Source organism: Melopsittacus undulatus, chromosome 1 (assembly GCF_012275295.1).
Source record: "Melopsittacus undulatus isolate bMelUnd1 chromosome 1, bMelUnd1.mat.Z, whole genome shotgun sequence".
NCBI classification, from domain to species: domain Eukaryota; kingdom Metazoa; phylum Chordata; class Aves; order Psittaciformes; family Psittaculidae; genus Melopsittacus; species Melopsittacus undulatus.
The window spans coordinates 38,080,892-38,101,099 of record NC_047527.1 but is presented as its reverse complement, the minus strand read 5'-3'; the positions used below and the strand labels follow the sequence as shown (position 1 = coordinate 38,101,099).

The 20,208-nt window shown below is 39.0% G+C and overlaps 1 protein-coding gene across 1 annotated transcript in view; it reads left to right on the top strand.

The window, feature by feature from the left end:
• Positions 1–20,208, top strand: part of RAB2A (RAB2A, member RAS oncogene family) — a 45,763-nt gene that overhangs the window by 8,296 nt on the left and 17,259 nt on the right. The window contains exons 4-6 of the mRNA XM_005152519.3: positions 3,463–3,530; positions 16,483–16,565; positions 17,850–17,942. Of these exons, the coding sequence (XP_005152576.1) occupies positions 3,463–3,530; positions 16,483–16,565; positions 17,850–17,942 (244 nt within the window). The remainder of the gene's footprint in view (positions 1–3,462; positions 3,531–16,482; positions 16,566–17,849; positions 17,943–20,208) is intronic.

Below are 20,208 nucleotides of genomic sequence, written 5' to 3'. Positions count from 1 at the left end.
GAATGCATTGCCTCTGATCTGACTATGGTAAATGATACAGACTTTTATTTAACCTTCCACAGAAAATACGAGCAGTAGCGTGGGAATAAATTCTTTTGTAGGCAAGCTTAGTCTTTCATATCAGATTCACTGTTTAGCGTAACAGATGGTAGTCTCTGTTAAGGTTTCAGAACCTCTGAATTTCTTCTTGATGTTATTTCAAGGAACCTATCAGCTCTAATCCTGATAAGCCTTGCACAAAATGTATCCCTAGTCTGTATTTTTAGTTTGTGCCCTGGAATATATAGGCTTCCTGTGTTTGGGAGTACTGAAATAGATGCATGAAACATAAACAAGTATTCTTCATGTAACAGAATGTATAAGGAGGTTTGGCTATGGCTTCCCTTTTCTCTTGACAGTCCTCCCACACCTTATGTGTGGCTGTCTAATATGATTCAAATTTGTAGACTAACATCAGTTTTCAAATATTTCTGAGGTCTTGGCAGCAAATAGGCTGGCTGAATAAAGAGCCTGAGTTCTTCAGGAAGGCATGAGTTATTGTCATCTTTTATTCTTTAGGCCTGCCAAATATATGACACCTTATATATCACTTATGTCTTTGGCAGCCCTGTCACATTAGCAGACTGATAGGCTGTGGGAAACAACTTCACCCCAGCAGGGTGGTTGTAGTGCCAGTTCTTTGCCTGGCATATAGCTAGCTGAAATCTGAGAGCAGAAATTGAAGCTAGTGGGATGAGGAGGTGAACCTAGATAGCAACATAATGAGGGATGTAGGAATGGAGCAAAGGGCACTGCTTGGAAAAGGGAAGAAGGGGCATAGGCTGGAAACAACTTCCTTCCACTTAACTGGTAGGGCATGTGTGTGTGTTTTGGACAGGAGCATGGTTCTCCTAGTTACCCAATCAGATTTAGAAAGAGATAAATAAATTAGTTCAAAGTCATATTAATTCCCTGTGCAGGGCGAGATGGGATGGATTGATTGTCTAATGCGCTTCCAGCTGATGATGTTTAAAACTCCTGATAACCTCTAGAGTGAATAAAAAGGATTGTGTTGCACAGCCTAACTTTTTTTCAATACAATACAATGATTGTAGCCTATGGGAGTGCAGATTCTATTCCTGCTTTGAGCAGCTCGGGAGAGAAGGAAAACTGAAATTGTGCATGTAGAAAAAAGATATTTCATCTAGAATTGTGCACAGTTCATCCCCAAATTTTAGTATAAATAGCCTAACATGTTATCTCTGATATTGAAGAAGTTTGGAGAAAAATGTCATCTCTAATGAAGACAAGATTAGGAGGGATAGAATACATGGAAGCAGGTATTTGAGCTACATTCAGAATACAGCTAATCGCATAATTGTAGTAGCATACTCTAAAAGAATTTACAGTGTGGCAACTACCTCAGTTTATTTTTCATTTGGGAACTGAATTATCTGTTATTAAGAAATGAAGGAGGGCAGGAGAAGCTGCTTGATGCAGTTGGGGAGGAAAGGAGGAATTAAAAAAGTCCACCACCAAGCAAACCAAACCCAGCACCAACAAAACCAAGGGCAGCACAGAAACCCAAACAACAACAAAACAGCTGACATTTGTAGATAGATATGGGTGACTAAACCCATAAACGGTACATATTCTGCACATTCTCTTTGGTTTCCCATTGACCTTAGGACATTCTCTTACTGATAAACCTGAACAGCTTCTCTTCCTGAGGAGAACAAACTTACAAACAAACTGTATGTGTTGTTTCAGGTTTAGAATTACCTCTCGGCAGGTATTTTGATGGAACAGGATAAGCACCCTTTTCATTTTTTTCTATAGTGTAATGTGTAGAAACTAAACATTTAGGATGATTGCTGGGTTTAAATCAGCAGCTCTTTATCTGCATTTTGAGATCAAAAAGTACCTGTGTTATTGACACTTGTAGTAGTCCAAGGACCTTACCCTGGTTTTGCAGTTAACTTCAGAGGAACCATTGTCATACAACTGCTTCCTTCTTTATGCTGCTACATTCTTTCCATTTGCTTGCATACTCTTACTGCAAGTTATTTGGATGCTGAAGAGAGCTAAATGTTCTTTGGCCCACAGCTTCTATTTGGCTCCCGTATCCTGTGGGAAGGAGAGTGGTTCCTCCACGTCTCTTTCCCAAAAGTCATCTGCAAAAAGCAGCACTGCCACCCCCTTTACCCCTTCAATATTCTAAGCAAGCTTTTGAAGAGATGTTTGGAATACTTCCAATTTAGGCTGCTTAATAGGGTAGAATCATAGAATGGTTTGGATTGGAAGAGACCTTAAAGGTCATCTTCTGCTTAGACCAAGTTGCTCCAAGCCCCATACCTGGCCTTAAATACTGCCAGTGATGGGGTGTCCTCAACTTGCCAAGACAACCTATGCCAGTGCCTCACCACCCTCACAGTGAAGAATTTCTTCCAAACATCTAATCTAAATCTCCCCTCTTTCTGTTTAATGCCATTCTCCCTGGTCCTGTCACTACATGCCATTGTAAAAAATCCCTCTCCAGCTTTCTTGTAGGCCCCCTTTAGGCACTGGAAGGCTGCCATAGGGTCTCACCAGAACATTCTCTTCTCCAGGCTGAAGACTTCACTCCAAGTCTAGATGGTGACCAATTTTAGACAAAACTTCACCTACCAGATCTTGGGTTTTCTTTTTTTTTTTTTTTCTTTCACTGAAATAATGGATTTATGAAGCATAGATTAATGGAAACTTGCAAGCCTTTAAATGTCCACTAGCTGTAGGCATTTGTCAGATTTTAACTACAGTAGTAATAGCCTCAATTTATGCTTAATTTACTGTTAATGATCTTGGAATTGCTTTACAAGATGGTATAAAAGGCTGGGTTTTTGGTTTCTTTTTCCCACTGAATAAATTTCTTTTATTTATTTGAAACATTAAATTTCTTCCTCAGTTATTAAATTTGTTCTTTAGCTAAAATTTTGGAAGCATGTTTTGCATAAAGACAGATGAGTTTGTATTAATACAGTAACATCTTTTATCTTGTTAAAGCAACATTTGTATGCTCAATAGAATATTTATAAAGAATTTTTGGTTTGATTTCTTCTAAACAGGCTTTAGCAATCTGTCATTGGTGGAGTGTTAAAATCACTGTGACTCTTCAATTTCCTGTTCGTATTCAAATGGACATGTTTTTCTCCATGAGATCTAGAGCTAGTAAATCGTTTGGAAAACTTTGCAGGAAATACCTCCTTGACACTTGCTCTGATTTAATGTATTTGCAAAGCACTTGTAAAGTAACAGTTTTCCTCTTCTGGAAACCTTTCCAGCTCTTTCAAGCAGCTGGAAAATTAACTAAAGCAGATTGTGAAAGAGGTTTCCTACAAATGCAATACTGAGTTAAGTTAAACTTACATTCTAACTTTCATAGTACTTGTCATTCTTCTTTCTGATATATGTTAATAATATAATCTTTTTGTCAAATCTATTCAGGTGTAGAATTTGGGGCTCGAATGATAACTATTGATGGAAAACAGATAAAGCTTCAGATATGGGACACGGTAAGTAATAAATGATAGAACTTATTTAAGTGTACGGCTTTGCTGGCTTTCCTTTTGTTGTAGTTGAGCTTTCTATCATTAGCACCCATGTGAGACTATGTACATTGTCTTGCAGCTTTCTTTGGTTTCTGTGAAGTTAAAATTTTCTTAACTTTCCTTTGGGTTTTTTTGTGTGATGTATTCTTAAAACTGCAAATTTCTGCTGTTTGCACTGTAACTTTACTTCCTCAAGTAACACTGGCAGATTTGTAAGACTAGAATTTGTGCTGCATCATACTTTTGTGAAAGTCTTCTGTATTATTAAGAACTTACAGTTCTCTAAATCTTTCTCTGTGCATTTATGCAAGGTTTGGTTAATACAATGTTCTGTTGGGAGATTTAATCAAGAATTCTCTAGAGGAAATGTTTGTATTTCCAGTGTAGAAGAAAAATACATGGCTCACTCCACTCTTCATAGAACACTTAGGAACGCAAGTTCACTATAAACATAAAGGGTGGTAAAATATTTAAGACAATCAGCAATGGGCTGGTAAAAGCTTAAAGTTTTAAAAAGCTTAACAAAAAAGGAAAGACTTTTGAGGGGGTTCAGGTTAAGAACAGCCATTAGCAAAGTCAGCTGTGTTCTTGTCAGTCACTTTACTGTAGAGCATCAGTGTCAACACTTGTGACGAAAGGGTGTTAAGATGCTCATACTAATAGCTTTGTCTTTCAAATGTGCTTAACGGTTTCCTAAGTCAGGGTTGTCTGTTTCCTTTTCCAAAAGCATATTAGGATACCTTCAGAAACTGGCAGTTTAAGAGCCATAGGCTTGTGTATGTGCTCCTTTTGGTGCAGCAAATCAATGAAGGAAGATACATTTTTATATGCAAGCCTATATACTTGCATGTATATATAAAAGTGTAAGCAAAGGCAATATTTTAGCTAACTTTGTAGGTAGGATCTGAAGTAACTTTATTTACTTTAGGAGTTCATCACTTGAAGTCTCATCTAACACTTGTGCCTCCTTGAATGTTCCCTATGAAAAAGTATAGGAGAACATGGTTAGATTGTGCTTAGTTCAGGCTTTTTATGTGTTGGGCATTTTTTGCTATTATAACTGTGGATTGCTGACTACTGAGATTTTTACATTCAATAGAAAAGCAAATATCTGCATGGAAGCAAACTTCTAGTATGTAGTGTGACTGCATGAGAATGTATCTACATTGGTTCTTGTTGCTTAAAATTGAGACAGATTCACTGTAGACAAAATTATTAATTTTAATACCAGTGCACCCAAATAGGCTTTCAGACTGATTTTATTAATGTGCCTTTACCTGTTCCTTGGATACAAGTGCATTTCAACAATTTTTGAGTAAATTGTGCTTTTCTTGGTACCTCTGACTCAGTAACTCTCTGCAGTCTGTTTGACTTCTTGAATGCATGCAAGCTGTTCAATAGCCAAAATTTAAACGGACTTGCTTTTGATTAAAACTTATAAACTTTTTGAAGAGGGATTTTATCTGCTTAGTGTAAATATATCATAGATAGATTACAAATATCCATTGAAAGATTTCATACACTGGGTAGATTGTATGTTTGTGTTGTAGATGACTTTACAAGTTGTAAGCAATGAATGACGGTTTATTTGCTGTAGTTAAATTTTAACTGTATACAGTCTGTTTTTTAAAATACAGAATATTTCTAGTCTAATCCAGTCTCAGTTCTGATCTTGGGTGCAAAGATGTTGAAGGAGTAGCAAAGTAAGAAATATGATGAAGTAATTCTCAAAAGATATTTTACTTAGGAGTGGTAAAGCACACAAAAATGACTGTCATAATGACCAAGGTTACCATTTCTGTGTTGTGTATGTGTTGAGCATTTCCTGATTTTCTGTTAGCACATCTGCTGTTACTGGTGCTATCTCCCTACTTACTAGGCTGTAAAGATTTCTATTTGATAAGAGAAATCTTGTTTTACACCAAGAGCTAAGGAAACACATAAAACATATATGTTTTGTGTCATTTCTTACTGAGTCACAGCACCAGCACTTCTTTGATTTAGTGCTAGCCTTGCATACCTGCTTTTAATTCCCTTGCTGAACAGGAAGCATCGTAAGTGGAGATGTAAAAATTGGAGTGCTGGATAAAATTTCTGTTTGACTGCTTGATAGTGAATAGGCACCTGCCTGCCCTGGAGCTGCTGGACTGCCTGGTGGCTGCTGGCTATGCCACACTGGGATTTTAGAGCCAGTCCCAGCTGGCAGATGGGGTTGGCGTTCTTCGGGTCCCGCAAACCCCACCTGCCCAGCCTGGAGTCTCCAGGGCCAGCTGGCTGCTCTCTGAAGCCACAGCCACCTTTTGCCGCCTGGTTGCCAAGCACAGCGACTCCATGGTTGGCGTCTTTGCTAGCTCTTGGACCTGGCAGCTGCCCATGCTGACTCTGGCAGAACCCCAAGGACTGGCTGTTTCCTAGACCCTCAAGGTGAACAACAAGGCTGAGCCCCAAAGATGCACAAACAAGACTGCAGTGGCTTCTTTTACCATGTGAACAGGCGTATCCAGGCACAAGCTCTGGGCCCCCATCCAGGGACATTCCCAGGACAGTGCCCACCCTGTGGGTGTTTGGGGTACTGGAATGGGAGTGGAGCACAGTAGGTCAGCTCCCCCTCTGCCCAGGCTCTGCAGACTTCCCCTTTCATGGACTGTCCCCCCCAGCTGAGAGGAGCTGGTTTTCATGCCATGGTCATTGCTGCTTTACAAAGGGTGTGAGTGGGATGTGAAGAGGGAAGTAGCCCCTTGCTGACCACAGGGAAAATCTATCCCAGTGTGTATGCAAGGTGGTTATGGGTCTCCTCAGGAAGCACATGTAACAGCAGGAGGTAGAAGAATTCGGGATCGTACTAAGAGGTGTAGAGGACTGCAGCAGCCAGAGATAAGCTGACAGCCATCTGCTAGCTGACCAAGAGCAGGGGGAACATCCTGTGGGGCAGAAAAGCAGTAAGAGACATGGCAGGGTGGATGCATGCCAGCTGCATGTCTCCTCTGGGCCTCTCCTAAATCCAGGGCCTGACATGAGGATGAACTGGAACAGGGGTTACAAACTGGCACTTTTGGAGGAGTTACAGGTAGCAGGGCCGGAGGTCTGCCAAGGGACTGGGCATCCCCAAGCAGTGAGAAAACTTTCAACAAAATCCTGTTGGCATTGCCCAGATATGCAGCAGGCTGCTCAGGATCACTCAGGCTGCTCAAAGATTTCTAAGCACAGAAATGGGGGGCTGGTCTGGTGGAGTACGGGGCTTGGGACTAGATGATCTTTAAGGTCTCTTCCAACCTAAACCATTCTGTGAATAGGGACTTGCTTTCTTAAAAGAATCAAATGCTTTAATTGAGATTTTTCTGGCCAGATATTTCTGTGCAGTGGGGCTCAGTCTGTGTTGTCTTCAGCAGATCACTGTAGTTTCAAGGAAAGGTGTATCTTAATAATGGGAATATATGGAAGCTGCAGCATACAGAGCAGGAGCGTGTTGTTACTTAGCGGGACTGTGGAAGCTAACACTGTTGCTTGTCTAAGCGATTCATTTGTGTGTTGCTGTTGGATCACAACTCAAGAGCATCAGGCTTTTCTTTAGCATCTTATTTTGGATGAGGAGTGTGTTACAGAAGTTCACTCTGCTTACTGCAGTCTGGTCTTCATGTGGGAATACGCTAACTGAATTCTTTTCTGATGAGACTGAGCTGGAAGATAAGCTCAAGGAATGCACGTAGAAATTGTAGTCCAGTATTTGGTCTTGTGAGCTGGTAGTTCAGTAAAAGTACTTTGATGCAAAAACATGTATACCTCCCTTCTCTTCTACTCCCCCCAAAAAAAAGAAAACCCAAACCCCAAATAATCCAAAAGCCCACATTCCATGAAGGATACTCAGTGTGGCCCTTGCATACTTAGTGTTAGGTGGTGCAGTCTCGGCAATACTGCTGATTGCACAAGCAAATAGTACATTGCGGTGTTCTCTCCCACTGCAGACTGCGCCTGGTCTCCCCAGTTGCTGGACTCTGGGAACTTGCTGCTATGTGTGCTGTGGCACACCCAGGTTTTTAGGTGTATGAGTCATTAAGTTTCCCTTTTCCTTTTGATGCATTTAGGTCAGTCAAGGGGAGTGCAGGTATTGGACCAGTTTGTTCATTTGTCTTATCTACCTTTAGTCTGAGATAAGAGACTTCTCTCTTCCTTTCCTCGGTCTTTAATCTTAGTAATGGCTTTCAGTAGTTGGATAGACTGAGAAATATTTTTGTCAAAACATTGCCTACTATGAGAAGTTGTTTGTTTTGTGAAAGTGTGGCATTGAGCTAGTGTCACAAGTGCACAAATAACTTTTAGGAAACTAGAATTGGTCTACAGAAGCTGATAAGCATCAAAATGACCATTCTGGGAACTATTCAGCTTTGTGAGTTTAAACCAGCTGTGGAGATGAGGTTATTTGTCTTGTGGCAGTGTAACACTGAGAAATACTAAAATTGCAGCTCCTCAGAAAAACTTCATTGTTGTAGAAAGATACTGGGCTTGTTACCAGGCTGAGTCAGTATCCTTCATTTTGAAGGGTACTGTTGAAGGGTATGTTCTGTGTTTACTGTTCCTTGCAAGTCATTGTTGAAGAGGAAAAATAAGCTGTAGTTGAAAGAGGGAATTTAAGTTCTCAGATGCTGCAGGGGGTGAGATCAGCAATGATACCAAGTAATACTAATGATCTCTGAATTGATATGACTAAGAATTTTTCTTGTGTATTTAATTACTGCCATTTTTAATATCTATTTCTGCTTAATTTGTGGAAATCTGAGGAAAAAAAGTCTAGTTTCATCATTATGTTTCTGTAACACCTTAACCTTGCTCACTCTAGAACTAAGTATCAAAAATAATTTTTCTTTTTTATAAGCTAATTTCAATTAATTTCTTGGTTTCCATACAAGTGAGCCTTTTAATTAAATTGACAGTGGTTTTTTTGAGAGTTTGCACCAGAAAGCACCTTTGTGCAAGACAGAAGGCGTAGTTGTTGAAGGTACGTCTCTTTTTTCTAAAATCATGGCATGACTTGTCTGTACACTTTCAGATGTTCTGGATTATACTAATTCTTCTTGGAAATCCACTTATTTTTCATGTATTTGCAAAAGCTTTGGTTTTAGTAGAACCAAAGTTCCCTTAATTCATTAAATGAATATTCGTTTCATCTTAGTGATATTGACAGTTGCTAGGATGAAGTTCTTACCCTCATGTTTTCTACTTGCTTTGGTAGTTGGAGCATAGTTTTGTATTTATGGGCAGTAGGTGAATTCTTCTAGCCTGTTTTTACTAATTGGGCTCTAACCACTGTACCTGTAAGAATGTGGCTACATCTTACAGTTCAAGTGATGATTACTCAGTGCTCAGGGCCCTCTGTTTTACTGCTGTGAAGAAACATCAAGGACTTGTGAAGGATCTGTTTTGATTCTGGAAGATAGTTTGATCTTCTGGAAGATTCTGGAAGATAGTTTGACTGTGTGTGCTGCTGTGTGGGAGCATTAACTTATTTCTGGATTCATGGATTTCTCTGTTTAATACTTACTCCTATTGCAGTATGTGCAATAGGACCATTGCCTGAACTTTGTAGCTGAGTTACTGTTCACATCCATGATGGCACTTCAGGGAAGCTAAGGTCACTTGATATACCTTCTAACTTACTGTTCACAAACCTTTGTCTGTCATGTGCTTAAATGCACTTGGTTATTAAAATACTATGTTACTGGTATTTTATTTTCTATGTTACTGGTATTTTATTTTAATTGTCATAAAATAAAGATGCCTTGCCAGTTTATCTGTGGCTTTCTACAATAATAGAGGAAGTTCTTGCTTAGCATAATGCCTTGGATGGAAGAAGGATGAATCACGTTCTTTTGTCCATCATGGACTTCCCATTTGAGTGAAGGCAGCTGCTAAAACCTAAAGGTGTCAAATATATTTATAACCTGAAATAAATCATAAGGACATTTCTTATAATGGAGAGCTAAAGCTTTGTTTCTGTGCTGCGTAGAGGAGTGCTTTGGCTGTCTAAATGGCATGCATTCAACAACATCAGCAGAAAAGGCAGATGTACAAATGATCTTTATTTAGACATACGTAGTTTCACCCTTGGGGATCTTTAGTCCCCTTGAAATTTCAGTTATTAGGATAGTCACAGGCTTCTTCTGAAGCAACATGTAACTTGGCTGAATCCTCCACATGAATTCTAACACCTACTTGTTACAGATTCCTCTCTTAAGTGTCTCTAGTTCTGTTCCTGTTCAGAAATGTCTTTGCTGGAAAGCAGCAGGGTTGGGTTTTTTTATCATCATTATTTTTACACTAGTTTTGTGCCTCTTCTTTGTACATGCCAGTAAATCAACTTAAAACTCTTTTTAATCTGGAGATATAATTGCAGAAAAGGTTAATGCATTTGTATAAACAAGTTGCCATGTGACTAAAAGGCTGTTCATTTATTTATAACTTTCAAAACTATATTCAAAGGTATGTATTGCTCCTCTCTCTTTCTGGAACATTTTGTTCCAGGGATCAACTTTATGGAGTAGTTTCCAACTGGCAGTAGTCACAGGCATTGACGCTTGTGTGAGTTGGTTGTTTCTTAGATGTCTTTTTAGTTTTCTGTACAACTTAGGAAAGTGGCAACAAGTTTAAATGTGAACAAGATGTTCTGTCACATGTATGCCCCTTTTAAAAGTGAAAAAGGCTAGAGCTACTAGCTATGGTGCATTGTAGTTTCTCATTTTTCATGTGGATGTGCACTAGAAAGTTTCCTACTAATGAAAACTGTTGGTCAGCTTGGATGTTGAAGGCCTGCTGGAGCATACTCGGATAACTTTGTCCTTGAGGAAACTTTCTAAATTCTTCAGCATTGAGAATAGAGAATTCAGAAAGTCAATGAATGGTTCTCTAGGTAGATGTGCTGCTGTGGATCCTGTTTCATTATGTAACTATTTTCTTGTATTGTGACATGGCTTTTCTTTTGATTTATTTTTTTTTCCTTAGTTCATGGATTCAAAAACATGTAGTTAAGGAACTTGCAAGGAACCATTTTTGGTAGCGAAGACTTGTCTGCACATTTTGCACCTGACACCTATGTGACTACACCACAGGCTTCGAATGACACTGAGATTTCTTATGGGAATATTAACACTTGGCATTGTTTCTCAAATGTGCCACAAGTATCATGTCCATGGTAACATGGTTACATAGCTTAAATGTTTCTGTAGACTTCAGTGCAGGCCCTAACCCTCCGTGTATCTCAGTGACCTAAGCTGATTGATATTTCATGTTCTGCTTACATCGTTTTGAATTTGTGTTTCAGTTTCTATACTGAGGTATATTTAGAGAAGCACATGGGATGTATGTCCATGCAGTTTCAAGCAGGGATTTTGTATTGTTTTGAAGACTCCTGTAACTCCTAGAACTGTGATAATATGTTTTAACTATCAAAAAGTTTTGTTAACCAATACAATGTGAATGATAAAAGCTTACAGTCCAGAAAGCAGCCAAAAGGAATGTTACTTAGCACTTAAAACATCACTTTCTTATCAGAGGCCCACATTTTTTCATGATTGGTCAACTACTTACATCAGAGCCAGCACTTTTTTTTCTCTGCATGTTCAGGCGTGTTCAGTATGCATTTATCGGTTCCTGAAGGGAGCTTTGTCTGAGCTGGAGTTTCTACACATAAAATAGCTGTCACAGTTGTATCTGTTACCAAAATGATCTTTCATCTCCCAACTTCTACTGCAGTGTAATTCTGAAAGTGGGTATAACCAGGGATTGTCTCGGAGCAAGGGCTTGTGTAGCCTTTATTAAATATGTCCTTGGGAAATACCCTGTTTAATTTAGTGGCCACTGCTATTCACCACCCCTGCCCCACTGAGCACTGTCACAGGCTGCCCAGAGAAGTTGTGGAGTCTGCTTTTAGAGATCTTCAAAAGCCAGCTGGACACAGACCTGGGCAGCTGGCTCTGAGTGGCCATGCTTGAGCCAGGAGCGCTGCAAGAGGGGACCTCCAGAGATCCTTTCCTGCCTCAACTATCCTGTGATTCTGTGAAAATCATATTCTATTAATATGGAAGGGGGGGAAATGCTGGATTTTAAAGGAATGTAAAAGGAATGGTAAGAACAATCTTAATTCCACTTAAGTTAAATGGCTTTTCTCTGATATCGAAGCTGGTTTGCGGGCAATGGCTCAGTGTCCAAATGGAGACTTCTGACAAGTGGTGTCCCTCAGGGGTAGATGTTGGGGCTCATCCTGTTCAACATCTTTGTTGGTGACATGGAAAGTTGAGATTGAGAGCACCCTCAGCAAGTTTGCCGATGACACCAAGCTGTGTGGTTCTGTTGATAAGCTGGAGGGAAGGAATGCCATTCAGAGGGACCTTGACACACTTGTGAGGTGGGATGATGCCAACCTCATGAAGTTTAACCATGCCAAGTGCAAGGTCCTACACCTGGGTTGGAGCAATCCCAGGCACAACTACAGGTTGGGCAGAGAAGAGATTCAGAGCAGCCCTGTGGAGAAAGGCTTGGGGGTGTTGGTCAATGAGAAAATGAACATGAGCCGGTTTCAGTGTGCGCTCACAGCCCAGAAAGCCAACTGTATCCTGGGCTGCATCAAAAGGAGTGTGACCAGCAGGTCAAAAGGAGGTGATCCTGCCCCTCTGCTCTGCTCTAATGTGACCTCACTTGAAGTATTGTGTGCAGTTCTGGCACCCTCAACATAAAAAGGACATGGAACTGTTGGAACAAGTCCAGAGGAGGGCCACGAGGATGATCAGAGGACTGGAGCACCTCCTGTATGAAGACAGGCTGAGAAAGTTGGGGCTGTTCAGCCTGGGGAAGAGAAGGCTGCGTGGAGACCTCATAGCAGCCTTCCACTATCTGAAGGGAGCCTATAGGGATGCCGGTGAGGGACTATTCATTAGGGACTGCAGCGACAGGACAAAGGGTAATGGGTTAAAACTTCAACAGGGAAAGTTTAGGTTAGATCTAAGAAAGAAATTCTTTAATATGAGAGTGGTGAGGCACTCGACCAGGTTGCCCAAAGAAGTGGTAAATGCTCCATCCCTGGCAGTGTTCAAGGCCAGGTTGGAAGGAGCCTTGGGTGACATGGTTCGGTGTGAGGTGTCCCTGCCCATGGCGGGGTTGGAACTAGATGATTTAGGGTCCTAATTTGCAAGACTGATAAAGCGCATTTATAACAAACTTGTATGTATGTATTTAAAGTCAGATGTGCCTATGTTCTTTTGGTGGTTTTTTTCCTTGAAATAGCTTGTCCCCTTTGGCGGGGGGGAGAAAAAAGCAGGTTTTCAGATGAAAATGCTTAAAGTAATAGTGATACTGGAAGAAAAAAAAAAAATAGCTGTGGAGTGTAATCCCTAAGTGCCTGACCTGTTAGATCTCTCATCCAGAATAATTTACTGGCTATTTTACCAGTATCATATACACATAAATATAATGGAGTTTCTTTATAGCAACCCAGTTTTCTTCTGTTTATAATGAAAAATAATTCAGTTTGTGTTGTCTATTGGTAAATGTAGAGTGCAAATTCAGTATGGCAGGGGGGTTGGAAGTAGATTATCTTAAGGTCTTTTCCAACCCTAAGTGTTCTGTGATTGCTGTATGGAAGTTGTTACCTGCTCTTCACCAAAGATACAGTTTTCTACCCTTTCCCCAGTCTTCTGTCCAGGAAGCAATGATATATAAGTTTCATCATGGGTAAATGAGACACAATTAAAAATGCTACAGTATTTTCAGAATTTAGATACCTAACTTTTTGTCAGGATCTGATTGGAGAAAACCCCACTGTCAGGCCCTGTTTTGTTCGTTATCCCAAGAGTGAAATTAAGACACAAACGAGGTCAAGTACCATAATCAATCAGTTTATTACAAAAACACAATTATTATAAAAAGGGAAATTATTTTAATAAAGGGGATAGCAGTAGGACAGATTGGGAAAAGGATGGAAATGAAGCAAGAATTCAGGGTGCAGAGAGAGAGAGAAAGAGAGAGTCACCACTTTGGATCCAGCAGTGTCCAATGTCTGTCGTCATTGGTAGTGGGAGTTCTTCAGGGTTCGTAGTCAGTACCAGAGCAGAGTGTCCCCCAGAAGTCTGTAGTAGTCATTGGAGGTGGGTGTCCTCGTGGGGGTGTCCTTTTGGAGTTGTCCACTTGAAGGTACCCACAGAGCTGATTGGTGTAGAGTGTCCTGATGGAGTTGCCCTCATGGTGATGTCTCGTGGAGGGTGTCCCTCAGCGTCTGTAGTAGTCATCGGTGGAGTGTCCTCACAGAGCTGTCCTCCCTGACCATTACCTTTTCCCCTTTTATAATGAGCTGGGAGGAGTACCTCTGTTCTTAAGGTTAAGTATTACACGTTCCTGATGGACCAGTTTCACTGGTCTTGCAGTTAGCTCTTCAACTGCACATGCCTGCAGCAGTTCTTGGGATAATGGATAGCAGTTCCTCACACCAGTCCTCAAGATAATGGATGGAAGAGTCTTAGCTCTTTCCCACTCGTCCCTTGGGCAATGGAGTCCCAGTTCAGCTCTTCACACCCTTCTCCCAGGCAATGGACATTGGAGTCTTAGCTTAACTCCTGCCACCCATCTCTGAGACAATGGATTGGTGGAACTGCATCTCAGCTTCTCATACTAATGTTTGAAGCAATGGATTGGTGGAATTCCATCTCGGCTTCTTATACCAATCTTTGAGACAATGGACAGTGGAGTCCAATTTCAGGTCAGTCTCTCAAACTTCAAGTGATTCTTGTGAGACTTCACAGTTCTTGTATTATGAGATCTGCTAGAACCTGTGAAGTCTTAGATTGATTTACACAGGGCGAAGAACAGTTTCACGTTTCAGGGTGGAATTTACAAAGGTGAAACAGGCAATCTTAGTATGGTAGGCTAATTCCACATGATGTATGATTTTATTTGTTAATACATGGAATAGAATGGTAACAGTAACTTGTCTGTTGTCCACTTAAGAAGAGAAAGTTTTATGCATCCACCATGTGCTTACACACCAAAAAAGTTGTAGAGCTTAGTGGACCTTCTGGGAAGGGAACCAAGTATTGCTCTTGGATCTTTACTGTTCCTTGATGCATTCTATATTCTGTATAATGGCCTGTAAGAAAGATAGAGGTTTGTTTTTTTTTTTAGCAGAGCCTGTTGCGATAGGATGAGGTGTAATGGTTTTAAACTAAAAGAGGGGAGATTCAGGCTGGATGTGAGGAAAATGTTTTTTGCAATGAGGGTGGAAAAACACTGGCACAGGTTGCCCAAAGAGGTGGTGGATGTGCCATCCCCTGAGACATTCAAGGCAAGGCTGGATGTGGTTCTGGGCAACCTGGTCTAGTTGAAGATGTCCATGCTCATTGCAGGGTGTTGGACTAGATGACGTTTGAAGGTCCCTTCCAACCCAGAGCACTCTGATTCTATGATCCTAACAGGTTGTCTGTATTCTGTTACCCTAGTTCACATAAAGATGCACTTGCTTACTCTTGGCCAAGTACATATGCTAGTGTATTCTAATTATGAGAAAACTGTTAAATAGATCTTTGCCACTGGAATGGCTAAGTTAAAGTGTTATCTGAAACTGAAGTTACTGATTATTCTGGAAGGTAAGGATGCTTTCTGAAGACCAAGCATGTCTGAAGTTATTGTATCACTGTTCCTGTTCAGTCACAATATAGATCAAGGTCTCTTTAAATACAAGCAGGCCTTATAACGAGAAAAGTACAGTAACTGTGAGAAGGTTCTCTGTACACTAATATTGTATGTAGGGCTGTATGTAGGGTAGCTTGTGTTTGATAAATATTTTGTTCTTGCTTTTCATGACTTTAAATCAGGGTAGTTTCCTGTTGCTCTGCATAAAGACTTTTTTCAGCATTAATATTAGTGTTTGTTAATTGTGTTCTGCATTATCTTTGAATTATGCTGAAGCTTCTATTATTAAATACTAAAGTAAATGTTTCTTCTAACAACTGTCAGGTGCTAGATAGCACTTCCCACAAATGTGAGCATGGGGTACTCAAGGTCTGCAGTTACAAATATTTCTTTTCCAGCACTGTTCTTTTGAACATGCTCTTTTAAGTGCTCAGTCTCTTGCAGAACACTTTTCTGTGAAAGCTATCTAATTTATGTAGGGTCTCTGAAGTTTTTCACCAGGACATGTGAAGATGACTCTTGCATCCTGTAGCTGTTTTGACAAGCATTATTTATCAGGCACAGAGGAAATTGATTAACTGTGTTGCACAATTGTGTAAAATTGAATTCAGAACCATTTTCTGGTTTTTCATAATAAAATGATTACTGAAAGAATTCCGTCTGAAGACTGTTGAAAGCTGGCTGCAGTTTATGATATAATGGATAAAATCTGCATCCTTGGCCTTCCAACAACCTTTACACCAGCAGATGGTGGGCGTAAAGATGTCATTCATCATTTATTTACAATGGGCTTTATTTATTCCAGTGTCAACAGCTGCCCCAGGGAGCGGGTTATTGAATTCAAATGTGAAGCTCTGGGTTATTTGCTTCCTTTCAAATTTGTCTTCAGAGCTTAGTTGCTAGGAGTCCATTCTGTGCTCTAATAATGATTCATGTATTGTGAAGCCATTCAGTAAATTGGGTTGTCAGGGATTGCCAAAAAAGGTTTAGAGGTCTTGTTCCGATTTTTTTTCTTTCTTTTTTTTTTTTTTTTTTAGCAGTACTGTGCTCTAGTTGGTGTCTTCTTATGTGCCTTTCTCTTGCCAGTGTTTGAGACTTTGTTCCTTTCTTGATTTCCCCCCCCCCATACCCTTCCTTGTCCCTATCCTCTCAAGTAAAATTGTATGATTCTGTTGTTCTGAGTTTGCAGGTTTTGGCATAAATAAATAAATAAATGAGATATGAAATAATAAAACTTTGTTTTCCACAGGCAGGGCAGGAGTCCTTCCGCTCCATTACAAGGTCATACTACAGAGGGGCAGCAGGGGCTTTACTAGTGTATGACATCACAAGGTGAGAATACTGAGGTGGTATAACTGCATTGAAATTGTATGTCTGTGTAGAATTCTGCTGTTGTATATTGCAGTATTAAATGTCTAATTTAGTTTAGCTTTTTGTAGAGATACTTGTATTCTAATTTATTGCCAACTTTCCTTTAGTGTTCAAAATCAAGATATAGTTTATGTAACCTATATACTTCCAATTTTCTCTGTATAGTGCATGAGAAAAAGTATACCTTAAGCCTAAGGAAGAATGAAACAAATTATTTTTAATAAACTATTGGACCATGAACCTCTGGATTATCTGCATTAAGAGCGAGCTTAAAATATTTCTTTAATTCCTTTCTAGTGTTTTTATTACCATGAATTATAAGTTTTCTCTAATTCTAGCAGACTTTTTACTGAGGAGCCATTCTGCAAAGGAGTGAAATAGTAAAACATCAAAGTTTGGTTACATAAAACTACCATTAAACTTTTACCATTGCTGTGTTTATGAGGTTTAGAAAATACAAGTCTTTGTATGGTTTCTTGTGGTAGTAGCTGTTTAGAAGGGACAAAAGGTTTTCCTGCTGTCGTGAGTAAAGTCTCTGTACAACTTATCTACAAAACTGAGTACTGTGCCTGGCTTATGAAAATGCTCAGGCTCCAAAATCCTATTAGGGTGCATGGATCCCTTTGTGCACCTTCAGTCTCATTGCCAAACGAATCTTTGCTTCATAAGTAAATAGTTTTACTCTTTTTTACTCTTTACACTTTTAAAGTGAAATATTAAACATGCTTTACAAGCATGTGATGTAATATTTGTTGTACATGTTCTGTAAGATCTGTAATATGTCACACTTGTGTACCTTACCTTAAAAGACTTTGTTGCTAAATTCATTATTCAGTTTATAAACTCAAAGGAAATTCTCAACCATTTTCTGCCTTCAGTAGAAAAATTTTACTGTTTGAATGATTATTTGTACTGTTACTGGTATTGTTTGAAGCTGTTCAGGACTTTTCAGTTCAGCAGATTTTATATGTATATGAAATGAAAGATTCTTATAGTTAAAAGAATCCTCTTTACTCTTTGTAGCAAACATGTTTCCAATTACTTTTTAGGCAGAGTTCATTAATGCTCCTTGCTTACTAATTTTTTGTTCGCCTATTCTCCCTGTCACAAGGGGATTACTAGCTTTTATCCTGGAGCATGTGTACTAATAAATGAGTTGATTACTCAAGTAGAGAAGCTGACTAACAGAAAGGAAAGAGATTTCCTGAAATACTGCTATTAATTTTCATTCTCTTCCATACTTAGGAGGGACACTTTCAACCACTTGACAACTTGGTTAGAAGATGCTCGTCAGCATTCCAATTCCAACATGGTTATAATGCTTATTGGAAATAAAAGGTAAAATTTAACCAGTTATGATTTTGTAAGTGGTAAAGATTCATGACTTCTAGATTTCAGCTTTTGTGTTTTCTTCTTGGTAGGCAGAATGTTAACTTCAGATTGCTTCCAATCACTGGAAAGTTCTAGGGTGAATCTAAAACCTTTCCTTTTCTAATTAGACTGATACAATGTGCAGCACATGTGGATCAACTACCTTATGTTCAGAGTACCATTTATAGAAGTAATTTTATTGAAAAGTATTGACTGTTAATGCGGGAAGTCATGGAATATAGGAATTATTTTTCTCTTTTTTCTTTTGCTTTTTTTTTTCCTCTGCCCTCTGGAATCAACACTTACAAGCACCTGGATCTCTCTCTTATAACTAGACTATGACTCCTAATTTCAGGTCTTTATAAAGTGCTTTATGTTTTGGTTAAGAATCACAGCAGAGAAAGTGTCATTAATAAAGAAAAGCAGCCCATACTTCAGGATTCACTTCAAATCCTAAGCCTGTTTCATTTTTTTAGATATTTTAGGTAAGATTGGTGGCAGGGAATACTTTTTCACCGCTTCCCTGTCTCTTTAGACACTGGGTGATAAAAATACAACTAGAAGCTTTGGAAGTGTGTTAACCCAGTTTGTAAACAACTAATTACTTGATCTTCTTGGCTATACTATCTAAAGTTCTAAAATGGTTCCCTATTGGAGCCAAGAATTTGATCTGTATTGAAGTTCTTTGTAAAAGCGCATCAGTGAATACATAAATTTATCTGTAGTTTTTTCTAGTTCTCCATCAGTGAATTGTAGCATCATTTCTAGATTTTATTTGTTGAGGTTTTTTTTCACAATGTAGGATTTTTCCAAATACCTAAAACTTCATCTCATAATTTAAAAACCCATTAGTTATGGGCCTTTACCTAATTGACCTTAACTTGTCCGCATGCCTCAGCAATTCTTGAACGTAAAGATGCCTGTTAAAATAATGGTGGATATTCAGGTCCCTTATATTTTAATGAATAGCCAGATCATTTCTTGGATATTACTGAGAAACAGCCTCATGATAAAGATAGTTTGGTTTTGCTACTGTGGCCTGTTCACCTCTTATTTTCTTCTTCACCCTTTCTCCCTTCTGTTTTCCTTCCTCTGCCCCCCACTCTGAATCTCCACCTGAAAAATATCTTGAGCGTTAAGTAATTGTGAAGCATGTCCACGTTTGAATGTATCATCTGGAAAATTACTGATGGCATTCTTTTAAATTGAGGAATGTGTTAAGCACAGTATTCACAAATTAATATAGAAGTGTAATTTTTTTCATTAAATGAAGCTTTGGTAAGCCTGTGATGTTCCTGACCAACTGGTTTCATGCTTATGTGAGTAAAATACAGCACTGAAACAGTAAAGTATACTGTTTACTTGAGATAAGTATTACGTAAGTTTGCATACTTACACTGTTGATATCTGTAACTATTCTTCATTATTCTTAGCTGTTAAACTAAAATTCTATTGTGCATTCTTCTGATGCAGACTAACTGTATCACATGATTTTTCAGTTATAATATGCTACTTGCAGCTACCTCAGTAATTCCTGGTTACAACTGGGATTTACTCAATAAATATGCTTAAATCATGTATTTTGAGTTACAGATTAAGGTGCACACGAAGTAAAACTTCTTTAAAAAGCATTTTAAAGGCAATTATTTTTAAGCCTTAAACAGAAGGATGGGAAGAAAACACCTTCAATTATATTGCACTATCCTGAAAGTGTGTTACAGGAGTTCTTATGATAGGGCATACTACTAGAGGTAGATGGAAGGAAGAAAGTGTATATTAGCATAATATTTTTAAAGGAATAAATTTTGTTCTTATGAGTCCCAGGTGCACTTTATACTTTTTGTAGTATTGATTTATTGCTGGATTTGAAATGTGTTTAAAATTTAATCTGAACTACAATAGCTATTTTTTGAAAACATTACAAAAGCTAGTGTTAAAACATGACAAATACTGTACTTAATCTTCTTTCCAGAACAAAACATAGCTATATTGATCTAGTAAGACCAAATGCTTCGAATTATTGGAATGGAGAGAGGAAGACATCTGTGGTTAGTAGAAGCAGTTAAAGCTCCGTAAGAATATGTTTAGATAACAGTAGTGAGTTTTGACTGGGTTATCACTGCAATTTTCGACGCAGCTGCACTATTTCAAGTCAAAAGTGTTGTTTATGTCTCTTTTACCATGGAGATAGCACTGTAGTGAATCAAGGTTTTAAATAAGATATATTTGAGTG